The 18,837-nt window shown below is 42.6% G+C and overlaps 1 protein-coding gene across 2 annotated transcripts in view; it reads right to left on the bottom strand.

The window, feature by feature from the left end:
• Nucleotides 1-18,837, bottom strand: part of DMXL1 (Dmx like 1) — a 162,070-nt gene that overhangs the window by 45,080 nt on the left and 98,153 nt on the right. For both annotated transcript variants that reach the window (XM_040421671.1, XM_040421670.1), the window contains exons 26-31: nt 18,412-18,597; nt 18,252-18,328; nt 17,007-17,137; nt 15,476-15,724; nt 6,331-6,512; nt 4,378-4,511 (exon numbers count right to left, since the gene is read on the bottom strand). In XM_040421671.1, coding sequence (XP_040277605.1) covers nt 4,378-4,511; nt 6,331-6,512; nt 15,476-15,724; nt 17,007-17,137; nt 18,252-18,328; nt 18,412-18,597 — 959 coding nt within the window. The remainder of the gene's footprint in view (nt 1-4,377; nt 4,512-6,330; nt 6,513-15,475; nt 15,725-17,006; nt 17,138-18,251; nt 18,329-18,411; nt 18,598-18,837) is intronic.

Raw genomic sequence — 18,837 nt, 5'->3', positions numbered from 1 at the left:
TGCACAAACTGGTTTCAGCAGGAGATAGATCCATTTATGGTTCAATTAATGTAAAGAGAAAGCAGTCTACAAGGGAAGAAAATGTAACGTGGTGATGAAGACTCATCAAGACACAATGTTACAATGAGAAATAAAGTGAATCAATGCATCTAACACATAAAAGAACACTATAAACGGGGTATGCTTAACGAACATAGAAAAATCAGTAATGAGGGGAAATCTGTCTCAGAAAAAAGACAAAGACAACATATGACTAGGGCAAAAGTGAAAAGCCATAAGGGGAACATTGACCATGTTAAACTACCCCCATATCCAGGGTTCAAATTGAGGGGAGCTCTGAAAAGAGGGCAATGGTGTTCAAATAATATGAAAGGAATAAGGATCCAAATTATCTGTAGCAGTTCTTCCATAAATATAATATTGTTCAAAGCCTAGGCCCACTGAGCCCTAGAAGGTGGCATGGAGGATCTCCAGTCTAGGGACAATCCATCTGATAGCCATAATAAAGTGTCAAAGTAGAACCTTACAGAAGGAAAAATAAATAAAAAAGAGACAGAAGAGTGATCTTGGGGGTGTTACCAAAAGAATCTTAAAACAGAATTTTTGAGAGAAATAACATACCCCTAGAGTCTTAACAGGGGGGCATTCCCACCAAATATGAAGCACAGGGCACACAGAGCTTCCACATGTCCAGCAGAGATCGGAGCCCGAGAGATCTATGCAATACAAGTAAACCAGTGTCGTGTGCCATCTAGATTTTATAATTTTATAGAATTTCTGTGCTAGGAGAGAAGCCCTTTTCCATTCAGATGAAGAAAACGATCAGCACAGTTCCCATTCCTTTAAGCAGAGAAAGAGGACCGTTTCTTTTTGGACCACGTCCACAACAGAAATCCAAAGAGATAAGGTGGCGAAAGACACGTGCTCAAAATAAGTTTCGAAAGGGGTCAATATTCTTGAAACAGAGGAATGAGGGGACAAAGATGTAAAAAAAAATTATAATAAAAAAAGCCACAAATTTGGCCACATGGGTGAACCAGCTCTGGGAACACAAGGACTTCAGGGAACAAGAGGACGTTAAGGCCGTCAACTGAGAATGGGCCCTAAAGCCCCAAGAGGCGGAGTAGACACTCCCATAGAGAATTAGAGGTTCAAGACAAGAGGGGTAAAATGGCTTGGTATCGACAAGCTAGGATGTATACAGATAATGCTATCCCAGACAGATATAATTGTATACAAAGGTGAAGGAACGTAGCCATTAGTTTGAGTGGTGGCTTGAGTCCGGAGCAAAGTAAGGAGAGGAGTTAAAGAGGCACTCTAAGACTTTTTTCTTTGCCTATATAGTGCAGGATAGGCAATTATTAAAGAATACGATAGAGGCTCTTGTGTATGCCTTTTGTATACCTCTGATGTGTAATTTGTGGGTTCTCTGCCATCTTGATTCCTTCTTCCCATCAGATATGGTTTTACTAATGATTCCTACTTTTCGCATCATGCCTGTTCTGAATGCTGTGTAAGGGCAGCAAGTAACAATCCAGTGACACAGAACTGCGCTCCTCTCACACTGCACGGTCTCCATGTTTTCCTATGTGAAGAAGGCTCAGCCTATCTCTCTCCCCTGTCAGCTTTTACATGCAGGAAGTATGAAGACCAGTGTGAAACTACATCTCATAGAACTACACTGGAGAGTCAGCACAGACAATGTGAGTCTTTTATATAGATTTATATAACTGTATACACTTACCTACTATATATCTGAAGTCCAGATCCTTTAAAAAGGGGAGATATTCTATATTTAACAAAATACAAGGCTATACAGGGGAGTGTGGGAACAGACCTGAGAGCTGCCAGGAAGGATTTCATTGGTGATGTCATCCTATCGTTCACGAGAGGTCGGACACATAGAGACTGAGTTAGGCCTCTTGCACGCGACCATATGGCTTTTTCAGTATTTAGTGGTTCGCAAAGAACGGATTAGCAAAAAATATGGATGACGTCCGTGTGAATTCCATTTTTTGCGGAACGGAACAGCTGGCCCCTGATAGAACAGTACTATCCTTGTCCGTTATGTGGACAATAATAGGACATGTTCTATCTTTGAATGGAACGGAAAAACTGAAACGGAATGCATACGGAGTACCTTCTGTTTTTTTTTTTGCGAATCCATTGAAATGAATGGTTCCGTATACGGTCAGCATACGGAACACAAAAAACGGAACGTAAACGGGAAAAAAAAAACGTTAGTGTACAAGAGGCCTTACTGTTTACACATTACAGCAAGCTCTGGGCTGCTGATCAGACTTGAGGTCACATGACCAGGTTCCCATAATGTAAAGGTTCAAAATATATGTATGCAACTGAGTTACACTGGTAGAATACTGTGCAATATGTGCTAAATAAGAAAAAAAATCCAGAGTGCTTAATTTAAGATTCCAGGTTAACCCAGGGCCTAGAGGAGAAACCAAGGAGAGACCCTAAAATGTGGCACAGAATGGAAGTCATGTAATACATGACAAAAGTCAGGGATACCTACTCCCCCCCACTGCGTTTAAGACCGGTCAATAGGGAAAAGGCAAGGTCTCAATTGCCCCCCAAAGTTAAGGAGCACAGCTTAAAGAATGGTCTGGGTGCCAAGCATATGCTCAGTCTGAAAAAATGTATAAGATCTTGGGTAGAATATCTGATTTTATGAGAGATCCTTTTAAACCTCAAATACATTTGGACTTCTGGGCATGTAGCTCTCATTTTCAGCTCATCTTACAGGGAACTTCTCAAAATCACACAAAGTAAATCAGATTTTAAAATTGTTTGAAAGTGTATACCCTTCTAATTACTATATACTTTATGAAAAAGATCAGATTTTGGTAACGGAAGGCTTGCCATAATATACCAGGATTACAGCGAGATATAGCCATCTTACACTACTGTATATTACCTTCATAAGAAACAAAATCAATAACAAACGGTACCTAAGAAAACTGAATTATGTGAAGATGGTAGGTGAATAATTCACTTAAGACTGCAAATTAGGTTAACCTAAGCCTCGGAAACCAAGTGGTAAGTGAGACCGCAGGCACCAGACTTTTCAATCTGACAATCACATTATACACAATCAGGTACAGGAGAAAAGGCAGTTCCTACAAATTGCATAGCACAGATAACAGATATTACACAGGAGACATTAAGTGAACAAAGCGGCACCAAATGCAATAAATTGTTAAAGAAGCACTCCCTCCAAATTTTGTATTCTCTGGTCTGTTATAAAACTGCATTAAGAAAATGACAGTGAAGGTAATCTTAACAGTGGCTGTATTTGCGTGTTATCACCTTCCTTCTGGTCCCCAGCTGTGTCATGTGGCTGACACTCTGACTCTCCTATTGACACAGCGCCTTATGTGTGGAAAGAAGTCAGCTTATCGAACCATTTCTAGGGAGGCTTTAATGTCAATCTCATAGGAATGAACAGAGAAGCTAACTTCCTGTCCACACAGAAGATGGTGTCGGTCACATGACACAGCTGAGGACCGGGACGGAGTAGTAAATCACTGGTAACTTCGCTGCAATTCACATCATGTACTTTTCCAACAGGCCAGAGGATAACATTTTTGTGGGAGTGCTTCTTTAAAGTGGTTTGTGTCTGGGATTTTACTACTGATGACCTATCCTCAGGATAGGTCATCAATATCAGATAGGCGGGGGGCCCGAAACCCGGCACCCACACTGATCAGCTGTATGAGGAGACACGTGCCGTCTCCCTTTTCTCTTCCTTCTCGCTGCTGCTGTCTATGTCAAAGCAGTGGTGAACAGGAAGAGAGAAGGGAGACGGCACGTGCACACTGAGCGTGCCGTCTCCTCATAGAGCTGATCAGCGAGGGTGCCGATCAGCTGTATGGATAGGTCATCAATAGTAAAAGCCCCGGAGACTTCTTAAATAATTTCAGTTTCTTAGGCTATGCTCACATCTACAAAAAGAGAAAAATGTAGATCGGCTCACCTCCATGCAGAGACAGTGCTCGAGGCCGGCAACCCAACACAGGTACAAGGAAAGAACTTAGGTGGATCAGCACTCAATAAAAACAAGGTACTTTATTCGCTCAGAGCATATGAAAAAATATTAAAAGCACTCCAGCTTACATGTTTCGGGCAAACATGCCCTTACTCATAGCAAGTAAGGGCATGTAGGCTGGGTTGTTTTTTAATATTTTTTTCATATGCGCTGAGGAAATAAAGTATCCTGTTTTTATTAAGTGCGGGATTGTCCTATGTTTTTTTCCTTGTAACAGTGTTCACATCTGCACTAGAGACACCACTTGGAAACTCCATTGCAGATACTGTTCTTTACTGAAAAGGCAGCACTGCGGTACTGCTGTGTTGTACCTATATGAGTTAGGGTTTGAGTGCTCTTGAATCTGGACATCAGATAGAGATATGTCATCATCTTCCTCCTCATCACTTCCTTGGCTGTCCTCAGAATCATATTCCAGTCTATTTTGTGACAGTGGAAAGAAAGGCTGAAAGGAAACAAAAGCTTGTAATTTTAGTTCTGTTAATGCTGTTAACTAAAAGTAGATATGGGGGGGGGGTGTCATATATACTTATATTTGTGCTACTGCCAACCATCCTTTTAAATTTATTTTTTATATAGTGCCAACATATTCCACAGCGCTTTACAGACATCATGACTCAGTGGAGCTCCCAATCTAAACTCCATCAGTATGTCTTTGGAGGGTGGGAGTACCCGGCTGAAGCCCACACAGACATGGGGAGAACATAGAAACATCCATGAAGATGTTGAAGTTGGATGGGTTGGAAGGCCAAGGCCATTGAGCCACCGTGCTGGCCTTTTTATCTTATTAGGTTATGTTCACATCTGCGCCGTTTTATCCATTTTTCTGTTCCAGGAATGAATCAGTGGGGCAGATGTACTAAGACTGGTGTTACAAATGCCAGACTTAACATAAGGTCAGTCAAAGTAGAATGCAACAAACGTATTAATGCACAGGCCTCTTAATACATTTGGTGCACTTCCGGGCAGTCCGTGTCAGACTATGATCTGGTGTAGATCTGAACTATCACTTATGCCAGTTTCTAAATGAATTAGAGTAAATCCGTCAGGCCGCGGGAGGCCATGCCCCTCCAGCGAAGTCCCACCACTTTTAAAAAAAGGCGAGAGAAGTGAAAACTCGAAATTATGACGCAAATATGCCATGCACCATAATCAGTTTTATTTTAAAACACTTTATAAATATCTTCTTTTGACTATATTAACCCCTTAGTGACCAAGCACATTTTTAAAAAATTGCATTCCAAGAGCTAGAACTTTTTTGTTTTTTCATAAATGTACTTGTAAGAGGTCTTATTTTTTGCAGGACAAGTTATAGTTTTTAATACACCATTTTAAGTACATGTAATGATTTATTAAAGCCAGCCGTTTAGCTAAAACCCCCTTTGTTTACGTCAGTAAAAACACGTATGGGTGGTCACTAAGGGGTTAAGATCCTTTCAGGAAGCCTGTCATTTTAGTTATAGCATACATGGACATACATAAAACACAACAGACTTGGCTGGCAGTGCATACGGTTTACCATTCCACCATTAATACAACTTTAGGGAAGAGACATCTTAGCACATATCATGCCATATATTTAAATGGTGACAAGGCAATGAGTCGGGGAATAAGCAGAAAAAGCTGTAATAGATCAAGCCATATAATTCACTGAAAATATTTCTTAAAAACACATGTAACATACATCAGCCATAAGAACAAAAAGACACTAAATGACATAGGGTACTTTCACACTTGCGGCAGGACGGATTCGACAGGCTGTTCACCCTGTCGGATCAGTCATTCCGCCGTGCCGCTGGACCGCCGCTCCGTCCCCATTAACTATAATGGGGACGGAGCGGAGCTCCGGCGCAGTACGGCCTTTTGCCGTGCACTGCCGGAGCTCCGCCCCCGTCCCCATTATAGTCAATGGGAAGGGAGCGGCGGTCCGGCGGCACGGCGAAATAGCTGAAGGACGGATCCGACAGGGTGAACAGCCTGTCAGATCCGTCATGCCGCAAGTGTGAAAGTACCCTTAGGCTATGTTCACACCACATGCAGTGTGTATGCTTGGCTTAAATGCTGTGAGATGCTCTCGGTGTATATACTGAACATATGCATAGCTTGGAATTGTTCTTTTTTCATCTGTATTGGAAAGCATAGTCAACTATAAGTCTGGGCTACACACACAGATTTTTCCCAAGGTGTACACTAAGTGTACGTGTACAACAATCTTACGTGTATGAACTATACACCAAAAGACTGATTGACCTGTAGACAAGTACCTTTGCTATGAAATAATCCCAGATGCTGAGTTCAGGAGGGATGAATTTCTCACGGAAAAGGGAAGAACCCTGGTCCAACAACGGTGAAGCTAAAGCAGATGGACTGTCTTTGAGCTGAGTTCTTGTAGAAAGTCTGAATCGCTTTGAAGCCTTGTCATTTTCTTCTACTGGAGGAGAAACAACTACAAAATAATGAGAAACAAGAGAAAACGTAAGAATGTATGAAACACCAACCACTGATTCCAGGGCTTACAGTATATTGCAGCAGCTATAGGGCATTGTGAAGGTTTGCTCCACCTTAATTCTTCTGGAGGTAAAATGCGGAAGCGAGCGGCAGGATATGAGGGCAGAACAGCTGTTGTTTACGGTTTGGTAAGATTTAATGTACTGCATGTTATGGGGAGACATAAATTGAGCACATGCAATATGATTGGCATGTTATCCAATTATACCGGCACTTAGCTGTGGGCTCAACTACAGTATATACAGCTGGCTATTACAGGGGCATGTAATGTCCATTGTGGTTTTGTTGGGTAAAACCTGTAACAGACGTTTTGGCAGTAAAAGTACTTCTTGCTAGCTATCCTAAAACTGCCCGTTTAAAAGGTACCTGTGCTACACACGAAGTGTTGCCTGGGTTGTTAATAATATTTGAAATTAACTGTTAATAAATTATATTTTTATACTTTTTGCTGCTCCTGTTGCTGGAGAACGTGTTCATTGCACCTGTTGGAAGATCTTGCTCTAGATTGATCCGTGCATGGGTCTAAGAAGTACTGCATACAGTTAATGGGTGAGCTGAGCCATGTTTTTAATCTATGCCTTTTTAAAATGAGTAAGCCTACTTTAACACTAGCGTTTTAGCTTTCCGTTTGCGAGATCCGTTCAGGGCTCTCACAAGCAGTCCAAAATGGGTCAGTTTTGCCCTAATGCATTCTGAATGGAAAAGGATCTGCTCAGAAGGCATCAGTTTGCCTCCGATTAGACTCCATTCTGCTCTGGAGGCGGACACCAAATCGCTGCTTGCAGTGGCTACCCAGAAGACTTTTTCTATATGGCCTTATGACTTCTAACTAAAGTCCAGAGATTTCTTTCCACAGGCATGTATACAGTACTTTGTATTTGAAATATTTTCCATACATAGCAATTTTACCTCAATAGTGAATTCGTAAGTAAAAAAAAAAAAAAAAAAGCAATCTATAAAGTGGTCCCGGGTCTTAGCCGCCTTCCTTCAGAAAATACGTTAACTGGAATCCACTTACCTTTGATAAACCAGTGATTACTTAAGCTGAAATACAGAATATTCTACATATAACAGGCTGAAGAACCAAAGCGTGCACAAACTGCATGCACATGCCCAAAGTAAGTGGGCAGGAATAGCAAAAAGCCAAAAACATCTTCTCTGTGAAAGAGCATTGCACAACTGAGCCATTATTAGTGAAACTGAAAGCCAGCATCAGACCTTCAGTCCAGCACTTCCCAGGTTATTTCGTTAGACCAAGGAGAACAAGCGGCTCTTTCCATAAATTATAGTGCATAATGGAGTTCTTAAAGCAAAACTGATATGGAGGCAATTGAAAATGGCGTTTGTTGGAAATAATGGAATGGAGTGCGACAGCAAGACATGACACCACATTACAAACAGCAAAGGGCATGCCAGTATCCAGAACTGCTAAGAATATGTGACCTGTAGCTATCTGCCAAACACTAACTTCACCCTTTCACTGAGTATTGGGAAATACTTAGATACTAGTAGTGTGACGTAGATAAACAGCCAAATCTGACTATTTTGGAAGGACAAACCGACCATCTGTGACGGAAAATGTTGGATAAGAAGGTTGGGTGGCAGGCTGGACTGCTACATGCTAGGTTAGTGGTGGCACGGGTGCCAGAGGTGGCACTCAGAGCCCTCTCTGTGGGCACCTGCACCGTGGAAAAAAAGTCTATGGTGTACCAATATGCCTTAGACTTTTCCTGCCATTCATCAGTGAAGGGCGCGCTATGAACAGCACAGGCAGTGCACTGAATTAGGCAGGATATTGATAAAGTACATAGAAGATATACTATATTGGACTGTAGCATTAATATTGCCGTGTTGGCACTTTGCAGTAAATATGTGGGGTTTGGGCTACAGTTTGGGCACTCAGTCAGGTCCTTTGTTCTTAAAGGAGTATTCCCATCTCAGACAATGGGGACATCTCTCTAGGATATGCCCCCATTGTCTGACAGATGCAGGTCCCAGAGGTGGGACACACACCTATCTCATAAACGTAGCCGAAAACAAAGCCGGCAAAGCGGTGGCTGGCAGTGCCGGGTCTGGCTACCACCAAGCGTCCCTATTGGGCCACCGAAAATAGCCGAGCGGCGTGCTCGGCTATTTTTGGAATCCCCATAGAAATGAATGGGGCCAACGGAAATAGCCGAGCCAGCGCTCAGCTATTTTTTGGCAGTCCCATAGAAATGAATGGTGGTGGGCAGCCGCGAATACACGGTGCACCATCCTTCAATTTGCTGGCTGCGTTTATGAGATAAGTGCAGGTCCCAGCGGTGTGACCCGCATCTATCCGACAATGGGGACATATGCTAACGATATGCCCCTACTGTCTGAGATTGGAAAATCCCTTTAAATGTGTTACCCGGGAATTTGATACTCATGGTCTATCCTCAGGATAGGTCATCACTATCCGTTCTAAAAGATGGATCGTCGCCAAACAGCGGTTTGAGGAGCTCTGGTGAGCAGTGCAGTCTCTTCACAGCGTCGTACATTGTATATCAGTAAAATATTTATCTGCAGATTACTGGCAGATCCATCACATTATAGTATCAACAGTAATTAATCTTATATGTATGACCACCACACATCACACCAAATTTAGCTAGATCAGCCAATGCTCTGCGAATCCATATCTCATGTCTGTGGCCAGCTCAAGGTTCCAGAGAATTCAAGTAAAATACATTTTGCGGTGCCCTGGCAATAACAAATGGCTTATTAACCCTTTAAGTAACACAGCTTTCTGATGCCTAAATGTTCAAACCAAACTTTCACCTTTGAATTATGTAAGCAGGGTGAATTTTTTTTAAAGGGGTTTTCTGGGGAAACATTTTATTTAAAAATGGGGTAGGGATGAGCTAAAATAAACACTCATCACTCCTTCATCCAGTGCTGCTGCTCAGGTCACCACTTCTCTGCACTTCCTGCTCTCTGGCTCAACATGCAGGAAATGTCTTGGACAGCCGACTCATCTGACCACTGGCTGCAGCAGTGACCCATCTGTGCCAGTGATTGGCTGAGCAGTCTGTTCAAGTCATTTCCTGCGCTTCGAGCTAGAAACCAGGAAGTGGAGTGGTGAATTGAGCAGAGGCCAAACAGAAGCTCTGTGGTAATGGTGAGGTAAGTAATGGCTGCTTTTTATTTTAAAGGGGTTTAATACTGATGACCTATCCTCTGGATAGGTCATCAATATCTGAACGGTGGAAGTCCGACCCCCAGGACCCCCGCCGATCAACTGTTTGAGAAAACAGTGGCGCACATAGTAACGCCACGGCCTTCTCTCAGCTTTTCCTAGGCCAGTGTCGTCATGGTTATTGGTCACATGGCCTAGAAGCAGCTCGGCCCATAAAAGTGAATGGGGCTGAGCGCGATACCAAGCACAGCTCTGTGCTTGGTAAGCTGAGAGAAGGCCGCGGAGCTTACAGGAGCGCTGGCACCTTCTCAAACAGCTGATTGGCGGGGACCCCACCGATCAGATACTGATAACCTATCCAGAGGGTTAGTATTAAATATTAAATCAGTATTAAAGTCTAGGAAAACCCTTTTAACACATGACCATGCTTTTAAATAAAATGATTCCCCCCTTTTATATATTCTATTTTTGCAATTTAACATTATAAGCTTGACTACACAAATGTATTCTGTCCCTTAACTCTACAGAGTATTACAATACCAATTATGTGTACTCTGCCCAACCTACACCGTACCTACAATGTCCGAGAACAAACATATTAATTTCTACTTTGGTTTGCATAAGGAAATGACTAGGACTTGGAAATCTAACTGAATTCCTATCATGGCCCTACCTCCATTACTGAAAAAATGACTGGTGAAAGAGGATCCTCATGACGACTGTACTGTTCTATCAGGAGCAGCTGACAAGATTGATACATAGCTTTCTGGGAAACAAGATTTAGTATAAAGACCTGTTTCATACAGTTGTCATATGGCTGCCTTTTAACATTCGCAGTCCCCCTCCTAACAGAACCAAGGTTCATTGCTGATCTATGTTCAGTTCACTATTCGTATTAAGTCCATTTGACATTGTTCTACCTGGCAATTTATGTATTTAACTCCCTGAATAGATTATGGTTATGAAATCAGACTTCAGTCTCACCCAATAGCGGAAGCATTCCCTGTATCGCTCTGAGGGAGTTAAAGGGGTTGTACCATGAAAAATAGTCCACAGTTCTCAAACCAGCTCCTGGATTTGAATACTTTTGTAGTTGCATGTAATTAAAAATTTAGCATAGCTGCTGAGTTATTCAATACAATGTATATGTATAGCGCCACCTGCTGTTTGTTCTTTTTCTTATTTCTTTGTCCGGCTCACTTAGAGGGCCACACATGCTCAGTTTCATCCTTCAACTGCCCCCTGAGCTGTAATAGGGAGAGCATGAACACGCCCCCTGAGCTGTGATAGGGAGAGCATGAACACACCCCCCTGAGCTGTGGTAGGGAGAGCATGCACACGCCCCCTGAGCTGTGATAGGGAGAGCATGAACACACCCCCCTGAGCTGTGATAGGGAGAGCATGAACATGCCCCCTGAGCTGTGATAGGGAGAGCATGAACATGCCCCCCGAGCTGTGATAGGGAGAGCATGAACATGCCCCCTGAGCTGTGATAGGGAGAGCATGAACATGCCCCCCGAGCTGTGATAGGGAGAGCATGAACACACCCCCCGAGCTGTGATAGGGAGAGCATGAACACACCCCCCTGAGCTGTGATAGGGAGAGCATGAACATGCCCCCTGAGCTGTGATAGGGAGAGCATGAACATGCCCCCTGAGCTGTGATAGGGAGAGCATGAACATGCCCCCCGAGCTGTGATAGGGAGAGCATGAACACACCCCCCGAGCTGTGATAGGGAGAGCATGAACACACCCCCCTGAGCTGTGATAGGGAGAGCATGAACATGCCCCCTGAGCTGTGATAGGGAGAGCATGAACACGCCCCCTGAGCTGTGATACGGAGAGCATGAACACACCCCCCTGAGCTGTGATGGGGAGAGCATGAACATGCCCCCTGAGCTGTGATGGGGAGAGCATGAACATGCCCCCTGAGCTGCAGCAGATAAGACCCTCCCCTTGAGCTGTCAGCTTCATATAAATGTAGCAGAGCAATGAATGGGGAGATCTCTGGATCCATGAGAAGTACAGGGCTGGTTCTAGCTTTGTTAGAAAGACGATGACATGTAAATAATGAAAATCAGACATCATATAGTACATTATTTATGGGATAACCCCTTTAAAATCACACTCGGGCTGGTCTGTAACAATAGGTCTCAAGAACTTAAGGTGGATTTAGACTGCCCAATTTTCGGGCAGATTATAAGGGACAACCGTTCCTGCGAATGCTCGTTCCTGACAATCTGCGCATCTAAATGTGCCACTGATCCCTCGATGAACGAGCGAAATGCTTGTTCATCGGGCAATCCTGTTGTTCATGTCTAAACAGCAATCTGCTACCCAGAAACAATGATTCCTTACGGGGACGAGCGATCGCAATAGCGATCCCTCGTCCTCATACTGTGAAGGAGATAGCTGACTGTCAGAAAGCAACAATTCCTTCCCAACAATCGGCTGTAACATTGTGTGGTGTAAACCTGCCTTTAGACAGTGTGTGTCATGCACTATATGTCCTAGCAAGCGATCAACCAATGATCTCTCCCTCTTGCATTTTCTGAAGGCTGCTTGCTGATGGTTTTACAATTATTTCTGCTATCGCAGTCATATAGCACAACAAAAAAAACACTACTTTAATGTGTCACATGAAAGGAGTACTGTAGTCCTATCTGAACAGCACTGCAAATGCTTCACTTAAAAGGCTAAGCTACAAAAGCACACAAACCACACCATATACCCAAAAGAAAAAAGCTAGCCAAACAGCATGTTAGTAAACTAGGATGTATGAACATATATTGGAAAAAAAATACTGAAATGCTGGGAACATATGGATTTCTAATAGTTTTCCATCAGTGGATGATGTTATAGTTTTTGTATAAATACGTCTAACTGCAGCATTTATAGCCGATATAGACTATTATAAAGTAACCTAGACTGAGGGAAAAGGCAAGCTTCATTTTCAATACTGCAAAAACAGTATATGATATAAATTTTGTACACAAAACATGCACCAGGTAAGACATTTCCTACTGTGCCAATAAATGAACAATTAGAAATCCAGTGAAAAGTAAAAATCCAGAAAACATCTCCCAGCGCTAGCCTATCGCATTAGAATGGAGTAGGGGGTTGAGTTGCCCTCAACTAAAAGCTAGTTTCTTGCCTGCAGGGCTGGGAGGGCTATGGGTACTGATGGCAGTAAGGGCTTTGGAAAAGCCAACACATTCCATGGAGAACACAACTACCTGATGAGGGCTAGGGATAGAAAAGTATTTTCCTGTCAAAACAAAAAGAGAGAGAACATTCAGTGCACAGCGGGTCTATAAAGGGATTTCACACAGCACCTGAGCAAACTTCCTAAAGATCTGCTTCATATGAAATCAAAGACACTGCTCATCATTACCGAGTAACACAAGCAATATTTTAGGCTCTTTGGTATAACCGTGCCTGTGTTTCTTCATATTAGGGGCAACTATACAGTTTTCCCTTAAAAAAATAAAATAAAAATCTTAATAAATCACAGCACTGCAGCAATAAAGAGGACATTCTTACAAGATGCTGCAGTGTAAATGATTCAAGCACTTGTATGCTGCTTACATGGAATCCTCAGCTCAGAGGTCACTATGTACATACGATAAGCATACTGACCACATATTCATCCTCATTTAAATTTTTTTTTCAACTTTTCAAACAGTCAAGAATTGATTTTATGTGCATTTTTCCCATTCAAGGGCATGAACTGTACGTCAAACGCTAGGGAGGCTCATCCCAGTCTGCCACTGGCTGCTCCCCCTGACACTGGATGTTTTTTATCCACGCACGGGAAAAAGCAGCAGCGGCAGTGCGGGGACCAGGAGCGGCGCAGGGAGCGGGGCAAGTATATTCCCTGTGAGGGGCCCGGCCCATGGGGGGAGGAAGGCAGTTTATAGTATTGGATAACTCCTTTAACTTTCTAGAGGTATCTCCCAGAGAAAGAACTGTGCCTCTAGCACCACATTCTTCAAGGAGCTCTCTATTAGTCAATGTCCAACATTTTAAAGGGGTATTCCAGTTACCAGAAATATAACTTATGTTTTAGACTAATTCATCAATAATTACCTAATATAATGTAAATTTCACATATTTACCGTTCAGTGGTTATTAAAGTAGTTTTCTTCCTCTGCTACCCACTGTGATTCCTCTTAAATTACCACAGCATCGACCTGTAGTTCTGAGCCTGTGTTAGGTCGAGCATGCTCAGTGTGTTGCTATCAATTCTCTATCTAAATGTCTTGTCAAACAAAGGGCATGTTAGTATGCTGGTAATTACTGAGTGTAGGGGGCGTGGCCAGACTGTATATCAGGCAGCCAATCAGTAAACACCAACACTCACAACAGGAAAGCTAGGGATTGTGGGGATTGTAGTCTTTGAAGTTTTGTGAGGGAAGATCAGCGCCATGATACTCTGGGTGTTGCAGGCTGACACAAGCTAGACAAATGGATTGCAAGGTAAATTCTCTGGTGATATGTATAGGTATGGGTTCTGGTTGGGTCACAGCTTGCATCCTTAATGCAGCTTTTCAAAAATGAAGTTACTTTACTGGAATACCCCTTTAAGGCTACTTTCCCATGTGCGTTTTCCTTCAGCTTCATCCCCATTTATTGTTAATGAGGACAAAACTGAACAAGCTGAGACGGAGTGCACCAGAATGCTTTCCGTTTTGGTTTGTTGCCTTCCCAAAACTGCTGTAAGCATCGTTTGTGTGTGCAGCATGGGAAACTGAACATGCTGGATCCGGCACCAAAAACCATGTAAAATCAATGGTGTCGGATCCGGCACCTTCTCTGGGAGATAACCCTTTTCATATTTTTTTTCCTATGGAGAATTGCCAGTAAGTTTTCATACCCGGCTGGTGTCCTTAAGGAGACCCAGTACCTCCCCCTAAGGATGTTCTGGAGAATCATGAATGAGGTGATCTTGGACCACAAACTTATCAAATCAGCAGTTAGAAGAGATCCACATACTGCTCCCTTTTTGCAGTTTGCTGCAGTGTATACATTGTAACTGTTGCTAAATTACATTGTTTTCAATGCTAACTTGAAAATCAAAGGCAACAGAAGCAAGCACAATACCCATGATGCCCTGTTAAAAGCTATAGTTCTATAAAAAAAAATCCCCCTGCTGCTATGTAGTGTAGATGCACCTACTGTACATCAATTATACACTGAAGGGACGCAGACAACGTGTTGTCTAATGTGACTTAAAGGGGTTCTCTGGAAATGATTTAAAATGGCTGCCAGCAACTGCTCCTAGAATGTGAGCAGGGCTGCCGATGGGGGGGCCTCACTACACATTACACTCAGGCACTGGCATAGAGAAGATAGTCATGGGTTTTCCTGTCAGGCAGCTCAGCCATGATGACATATCATAGGCAGGATCACATCATTACCACCTATTGTAGAGCAGTCTAGTAAGGCATGTCCCTCTCATCCCCACTAGAAAGCTCTCCAAGTGGAGGCAACCAGACCTCCTCACATTCGAGGACAGGTTCCTGGCAGCAATTTTAAATAATTCCCAGACCACCACATTTTATTATCCTAAATTTCAACACAGACGAAAAAGACAACACAATACATGACTAACATACAAAGCAGGCTGCGATGCTATACATTACTGGCGTACAGAAATGTGCAACACACAGATGGATTTTTAATACACCAACATCTCTGCATTTCCATGTCACCTACGATAAAGGGTGCACAATGACTAACCTGTGACTGGTTTCACAGGCATTTGTCCCCTACATGGAATTCGAGCTCCTCCACCAAAGGCTGCAGACCACATTTTGTCACCCAAAGGATGGCCAACAATGCAGAATAGCTCTTGGCTTGAGTGAGTGGCTAATCCATGGATGAAAAGACTCAGGTACACGGCAGTAAGAATTTCACAAAGCAGGATCGTAAGGCCTGGTTGGGCTTCTTCTCCAGCAGAATTAAGCAGGCGGATTAAACTACTTATTCCTGTATGGGACAAGAAACACACAGTATTGCCATTATCAATCATGTTAAACATTTGCTCCTGTATAAATATCTTGTAGCTGACCGCAAAGTATTAAGTTCTGAACTGGCTACGACTTCAGAGTTCTACATAACAGGTTTATAGCGGTTTTCTAGGACTACGGATACTGATGACCTGTCCAGACCCCCCGCCTATCCGATGTTCAGTGCAGCCGCTGGAAATCACACAGAGGACGGGCGGAAGCAGACAGCATTGTCCTCTGTGCAGTGCCAACTTACTGCAGCCCAGCGAGGTTCTCAGACAGCTGATCCATAGGGTGCCGGACCCCTACTGATCAGATATTGATGACTTATGCCAAAGATAGGTCATCAATATCTGTAGCCTGGAACACCCTTTACAAGTCCACTGAGGAAACTCCTAGCTGGTAAGCTGACCGTATTAATGGGCCCTATTGATTGTAGTATCCATTTGGCACACAGACTTTTTTTTCCCCCACTGTATGGGACAGCATAGGCTAGAATATTCCATACAGAAGCACCGAGTAAAAATAACATACACTGCACTGTATACTTTATTTGTGTACACCCTATGGGCAACGCAGACCTCTGTATGTCCATAGAGTTGCACGAGTCTCCTGTCTGAGGTATACGCCGGGAATTTCTCCCAATATAAACCTCTGACAAGATAGGAACAGAACTTAAAAGGGGTTTTGTCACTTCAGCAAGCGGCATTTCTCATGTATAGAAAGTTAATACAAGCCACTTACTAATGTATTGTTAGTATCTATATTGCTTCCTTTGCTGACTGAATTCACGGCTTGTTTCCATTGTTACGACAACCCAGCAATCCATCAGTGGTGCTCTTTCTTGCACACTATAGGAAAAAATGTCAGCTTGTCTGGGGACCGGGACTGTGGGAGCGCACACAGGCTGGTGCTTTCTTTATACTGTGCAAGCACGGCCACTGCTGCTGGATTGCAGGGTGGTCATAACCATGGATACAAGCAGTGTATGATGCGATGGAAAAATTAATCCAGCCAGAAACGGAAGCAATATGGAGAACAATACATTAGTATGTGCCTTGTATTAACGTTCTCTACATGATAAATGCTATTTGCTGAAGTGACAAAACCATATTAAGCCAGAACACACAAAAACAACATTTAGGAGCCTCCCAGGCAATGGTTCTACAGTATGTCCAGCAATAAGTGATTGGGTGGATTAGATGAAAATTACTTGCATTACTAGGTTGTGAAGTAAGTGGGATGTAATACAGTAACAGTACCTGGCCAATGGGCGGGTGAGGTGTTTGGTATAACGGCTTCATCCAGACTGGTTGTGCGTAGAGGCTGCCTTTGGATTAGAAGAACACTCTGGTACACCATACCTGTAAACTGGTTGGTTTGAATAGAGGAACTGAAAAAAAAAAAAAAAAAAAAAATTAAATTACATACAGTCATCATAAGAAAATGTAATGGAAAGTAATCTTCGTTATGTCAAATGGGTTATCCGGCCCAGTCTATAGGCTCTGATATGGCATATGGAAGTCATAGGTGCAGACCTGAACCGCTAACCAGAAGGGAGCTCCTGCTCCAAAGGTGACAATTAATTGCATGCAGTAATTCCCTCAGCAATAAAAGTGAATCCCTTGTCAATTCCAGCAAGTGATGTGACAATCTTTTACATCAATAGTCCTCACTGAGTTCATTTACAAACCTATGAGCTTGAGTTAGTTCGCAGGCCTTATACAAAGCACTGGCAGCTTTCCCGACATGTCAATTTTTAGTAAATCACTGTATTCCCCATAAAATAACAGTTCAGGAGCACCTTCTCATATAGCCATGTTGTGCTGTTCCTCTGCTATTCCTACAAGAAATGTATAAATAAATTGATAGCTTAGTGTTACCAGTTGGAGGGGCGTCCTTACAGTCCATCAGGACTACTGAGTGCAGGGACATGCCCTTTGACAAGGGGAATGTTAACAGCCAAATGCAAATAGACGTGCAACTTTGTGAACTGTACTAGCCACTTTTTAAAAAGGTGGATGGCACGGGGCAGGGAACAGACACCCAGGCAAATGTAATATGATTTACACCAGAACACTGGCATAATATACCAGAAATGTACGCATGGATGGCCTGATATGTGACACCTCTGAATAGCTGTGGTGCATCTGACGCCAGCAGGCCAGACATTAAAATCAGCACAGAAAATGCTGGTCTAAATAAAAGCCATTGTGTTTTCTTATTCTCTAAGTGAATGTGTGGTCTGACGTGTCTATCTCCTTTTCAAAGCAGGAAGAAAGAAGGATTATGTTTGAATAACTTAAAAAACCCTCATTAAAAACGTACAGAAAATATTGATAAACTTCTAGAAGGAATAACAGTTGAACAGCTCAATATAGTGTTATAAGAAAAGGTGCTCCAGAAATGTCATTTTAGGAAGAATACATTTAAAAAAAAAAAAAACAGACAAGTCAGGACTTCTGTGCACATTTACACCCATCTAACTGTGTTGGTGGGTTCTGTACCTGTTGGCTGATCCTCCACAAAGGCACTGATAGATACAGGCAGAGAGCGATGCAGCCAGAGTGTGCATCACATATATCTGAAGAGAGGGAAACGGCAAACATCAGCACATTTATAAACGGTCCAAGACGTCTGGAAAGTAGAAGGAGCTGGACAACATACCTTATTACTACGGACATCTGGGTGAGGTGGGGAGTCGAGATTGATTATGGCATGCAGAATATCATGGGTTAAGTTACTGAGATGTAACAATGGATTGGCCACAACAGTTTTGGCACTTGCTGTGCAAGCAAATAAAAGCGGGATTGAAGTCTGTTCTGTTTGAGGACTGGAAAGAACAGAGGTATCCTGGAAAGAAAAAGGTTAACATGCAAAGTATTACAATTCTGTTTAATCACCTACTGTACTGTATATGACAAAGCACAGGCGTCCAACTCATTTTATTTTTGTATCTTTTCTGCAGAAGGAGCTAGCTGTTTCAATATATATATATATATATATATATATATATATATATATATATATATATATATATATTTTTTTTTATTTTATTATATTATATAAGAAAATAATGGCGGCGCTGGAAAA

Source organism: Bufo bufo, chromosome 2, assembly GCF_905171765.1.
Source record: "Bufo bufo chromosome 2, aBufBuf1.1, whole genome shotgun sequence".
Classification (NCBI taxonomy): domain Eukaryota; kingdom Metazoa; phylum Chordata; class Amphibia; order Anura; family Bufonidae; genus Bufo; species Bufo bufo.
This window is presented reverse-complemented; position numbering and strand designations above follow the sequence as displayed.